Source organism: Gavialis gangeticus, unplaced genomic scaffold (assembly GCF_001723915.1).
Source record: "Gavialis gangeticus isolate Ggan-Ray unplaced genomic scaffold, GavGan_comp1, whole genome shotgun sequence".
NCBI lineage: Eukaryota > Metazoa > Chordata > Crocodylia > Gavialidae > Gavialis > Gavialis gangeticus.
Genome location: NW_017729032.1, coordinates 198269787 through 198274727, shown reverse-complemented (window position 1 = coordinate 198274727; position 4941 = coordinate 198269787). Strand labels below are relative to the sequence as shown.

At 43.6% G+C, this 4941-nt stretch overlaps 1 protein-coding gene across 1 annotated transcript in view; it reads left to right on the top strand.

Moving 5' to 3' along the window:
* The first annotated feature begins 362 nt into the window (after positions 1 to 362).
* LOC109302302 (cilia- and flagella-associated protein 47-like) overlaps positions 363 to 4941 on the top strand; it is a 536681-nt gene continuing 532102 nt past the window's right edge. The window contains exons 1-3 of the mRNA XM_019523864.1: positions 363 to 393; positions 653 to 849; positions 2052 to 2195. Coding sequence (XP_019379409.1) covers positions 363 to 393; positions 653 to 849; positions 2052 to 2195 — 372 coding nt within the window. The remainder of the gene's footprint in view (positions 394 to 652; positions 850 to 2051; positions 2196 to 4941) is intronic.

Below are 4941 nucleotides of genomic sequence, written 5' to 3'. Positions count from 1 at the left end.
TATGTTCACTCTTGATCATTGGTGCTCAACCTTTTTACTGGAGGGCTGGATTGGCAGTGCCTGGTCCATCTGTGGCCCATAGCTGCCATGGGCATGACAAGCACCATCTGGTGCGCGGGGGTGTGGGGTGGGTCCGGAAGCAGGCCAGTCCCAGCACAGACCTGCACTGAAAAGGAGCTTGGTCTGGTTCCATGGAAAGGAAAGGGGGCATGGCCTGGCCCTGACAAGGGGTGGGGTGTGGCCAGGCCCCAACTTGCCCCAGCAGGGAAAGGGCATGGCCCAGCCCCAAAGGGAGGACAGGGCTGTGGCTCGGCCCTGTGGGACAGGGGGGCATAGCTTGGCTCTGACTCGCTGCACAGGCAATGACGTTTTGGAGATTTACCAGAGGGGAAGGTATATGGACACTTTAATGGCCACCGCTTTTCCACTGCCAAATTTTCACGCCCGTGGAGAGCCCTATATGCCAGATGCAATGATTCAATGGGCTGCATTTGGCTTACAGGCTGGAGGTTAAGCACCCCCTGTTCTAGACTGATATCCCTATTCAGAATTTATATTTTTCTCCAAGTTCTGTTTTTTAGCTTTTGTTTGCTCCTTGAATATTCTGGAGTATTTTGTGTAACCATGGTTTTTTTTTTTCTTTTAATTTAAGATGACAGTACTACAGTTGAGCTTCCTATAAGGTTTGTTCCCAAATATCCTGGTCGCTACCCTTGCCAGATTCTGCTGCAGTCCTCCTATGATATCCGGGTCTACATGATTGAATGTGTGGTGAATGCAGATAGTGCAGAGGCTGAACTAGAATTCATAACATCAGCCTATCAGACGATTATTCAGGACATCCCAATTGTAAGTTAAGTTTGTATCCGAAAGGTTGAAATGTGATTCAGGATTTTTGGATTCCACCTTTTGTGTTTAAAGGATGCTTATGTTTTGTGAAACCCCCTTAACTGTACAGAAATTTTACGTTGGTCCCCCAAATCTGAAAACATATCAATGCAAATGTAGTTGGGGAAAATGTTAAGTGACTATTCTTTGCCTACCTAAATAATGATTCAACTTCCATTCGTATGATCCCTTATCTGCATTTGACACTTATTAATATGCATCAAATTATAAGCGGGAGGAAGAATGACAATACAAATAATAAGTTTAAGAGGAAAAAGAACTGAAGTCTAATTTAAGGAGCAAGATGAGAAAATTAGATGATGTTACTGTATTGTTATGTTAATAATGATTTTTTTAATGATGATAATGATAATAGAAAGCTGTAGTACAGATAATATACTGTATCTACACCACAGATTTGTTCTTTGGTGCCTACACTTTTTTTGTGTTTTTTTTTAAGCATTGTTGAGCTTTCTCCAAGCAGCAGCACATATATAATCACTTGCATGCAAGCATTTAAAGCAAAAGAAAAAAAAATTCTAGTATTATATTTGCAAACCAGATATCACAAGTTATCAAATAATAGTATTAAAGCTATCTGGGCAACTTTTGTTCCTGTATCTTATTACTAATTCTGCGATGACATCCTTTTTTTCTGAAGACCTCTTTCATGCTCAGTTCAAAGGATGGAGATGGGGATAGGGATGCTCTGGGAACAAAGCAGCTCTTTTGTAGTCTCTTTAGTCTTGTCATTCTGTCTGTGGCCCATACCTCATTTACTGCACACAAACTCCACTTTGAATATAGAATTAATAATTTAAACTGCATTCCTGACAGCATTATATGCTTCTTAAATGTAATGAAGTAACCTTCTTATCCCCTCAATATTAAAGGTTTCTACAGAAGGAAATGTCTGTATAGAATAGGCTATTGCTACTGCAGAGCCATAGCCAAAAGACTATAGACATTTTTTGGCAGTTTATTTATTTATATATAGTTTAATTTTTTTCCTAAAACTTCCCTTCAGCTGACAGTTTTGCTCTGATTTGTTGTCCGTTCTCAGAAGTAATGACTAAACCATTAAAAATTGCAGCAGCTGAAAGCTGAACTGTTTCTTGTATATGTAAATGTCATGTGACTGACATCTCTTCTTTTTGTTTCAGAGTAACTTGTCCAGCCAAGACTGGAAACTTAAAGCAATCCTAGAGGGACATTTTTTTCATGGCCCCCCTCTCATATATGTGGGTCCAGGTGAAACAACACAGTATCCTCTCATGTTCAAGCCTATCTTGGAGTGTGTAACTACGGTAAGAAAGAATTTTTTTTCAACCTTTTAAGAAAGGGGCTGCAGCTCATGAAACCTGACATCACAAAAGGCACTAGATATGCAAAATGTTGCCCAACAGCACACTCAACTATATGGTTGGCCCAATAAAAGACATCTTGAAACAATTCTTGCTTTTCCAGTAAATAAAAGCACTTGTGCATCTGTTTGAATTTGGGAACATGTTAAAATGCATTTCTGAATTGGAGACAAGGAAGACAAGATTTTCCCTTAACTGGGACATGCCAAGAACCAAAGAATTGAAAGGCATTGAAATGTGGGAAGAGCCATGAAATCCAAACCTCTGCACAGATTCAGGACTGTGTTTTCTCCTAAACTATCACACACAAGAGCCTTTTTAGCATCTTCCTGATAATCCCCAGAGACAGACACAACTTCCCTAGGTAGCTTGTTCCATAGTCTTACAGACATTATAGTAAGAAAGCTTTTCCCCTGAGATTTAATCTAAATTTGCATTGTTGCAGCTTAAACCTATTGTGTCTCATTCTTTCCTCTGTGGAAAGGGGAAAATTGTTTTTCCTCTTGCTACATCAGTCTTTCAAATACTTGAAAATGCCTATTATGTTATCGCTCAATCTCTAGCTAGCTACCTAGTCTGTTCAACCTTTTCTCTTATGGTTTGCAGTCCAACCTTTTTGTAGCTTGCCTGTGAAGCCTTTTCAGTTTCTCTACAAGCTTCAGTTTTGGTTATTACATTGTAAAGGTTCAGTGCTGTAGTTAAGTCTTGTTACCTCCCATGTCTTTTATATAAATGGTTGTGTTAAATGAAACAGATGCAATTTGGGATTGAAGTGTTTATTTCTTTGCACAAACATCACACTACTGGCATGTTGAGTTTGTGCCTGTAACAAGTGGGCATCCTAGGGCCGGCCAAATCTTTGCCCACCTCTTGTCTCTGGGCAAACCACCTGGCTACCTTTCTTGCCATGCCTTGTTGATAACAATTTAAAGATGTCAATAAGGTGGGAGGCTGCCCATTTACTTGCCCTGATGCCAAGGGCCTATGTACACAGCTCCAACCATCCCTGTACCATGTCTCATGCCTCGCAGATGGCATCCATGTTCTTCCAGTGCCTCACACTGGGACCCAAGCTCCAGAGTCTCACATGGGACTCTCACTTGCCACTGAAGCTTGTAGTCTCAGTTCCTTAACACTAGTCTTTCCTACTGTTCCTCACTCAGGGCTCCCAGCCCCATTCCCGATCAGGGCTCCAAGCCCCAATCTGGGCTCCAAGCCCCGTTCTGGACTCCAAACCCTATTTCCCTGCCTTATCCCCTGCCCTACACTGGACTCACAATCCCTTCTTCCCTTTGCCCCAGGAACTTCTCACATAGCTCCCTGTAGGCTCAGGGCCCCGCACCGCTGGAGTCTCACTCCCAGCTCCCATAGTGCAGCCTCAGATCTTGCTGCGAGTCCAGGGTGCTGTCTCTGGCCCCACCACCTGGCCAGGACCCCACCTCAGAACTCATGATGAGTCTGGTCCCTTGCTTTGTCCTTTTGGGTTCTTCTCCCCTAGCTTTTCCCTTCCACAAGGTCACCTGCAAGTTAACGGGGGTTCTGGCACCCCATACTCACCCTTCACTGAGGAGGCCCCAGGTGTGACATATTTCCTGGAAGCTGCCCTGCCACAAGCCCCACCACACCATCCAGCCCCAGCAGGGTGTAGTTTTTGGTCATGCTCTAGGACCAGGAGCCTCCAGCTATCCCCATAACTCCTGCCCTTACTTCCAAGGATGTTTCCATGACCAGCAGCTCAGCCAGGTGGTGTGCTCTTGGTTCCTAGGAGCAGACTGCTGGCCTTGCTGCTCAGGGCCCTACTCTCTTTTATAAGGAACAGATAGGCCCTGTTCCCAGTCAGGCCATTGCTCCTAATTCGGGGTTGTGTCCAGCTGCCATAACATTCAGATCATTCTTGCCTGTGCTATTGCCATACTAGTGTGCTTCCATTTATATCTGTGCATTTGTTTTTTCTTACCTGTCTGTAACACCTTATACATTTGTCTTGTCTTTGCTGATTTTGATTTTACTGGCATAGGCTGCCTATACATGTGATGTGGGGTGGGGGAAGGGAGGCCATTTTAATTAGAGCCACTCTCAGGAATCGCTGTAATTAAAATGTCACAGCATCTCATGTATTAACTAAAACTCATTCGATGAGCTTTAAAGTGCCCCTGCCAGCATTTTGAAATGTGGGACACTGAATACATGAGACTCTGCAGAACACTAAAACATTCTAATTATAACACTCCAGCAGGCTTGATTTAATCGAGGTTGCTCTGACGTGTTCTAATCAGGCACCCTTAAAGTCCAATTCTCCAATTTTGGGATGATCCTAACTACTAATGTTTTTGCAACTTCTTTTTTTGTGTTGTGTGCAGATCTGGTTGACATACTCTCTATTTTTGCATCTGCTTTGTTAACAAAAATGTTTAATGTCACCAGACCCAGAACCAGACCCCTTTTTGAGAACACACCTTACTTGGGACATCATAGTTTCATAGTTTCATAGATTTAGGGTCGGAAGGGACCTAGTAGATCTTCTAGCCCGACCCCCCGCCAGGGCGGGAGAACAACAAAACCCCAAAACAAGAAACGGGACTCAAATGAGTCCAGCCAGGTAGGCATCCAGCCTCTTCTTAAAGACCCCCAGGGTAGGGGCCAGCACCACTTCCCTTGGAAGTTGGTTCCAGCTCCTAGCCGCCCTAAC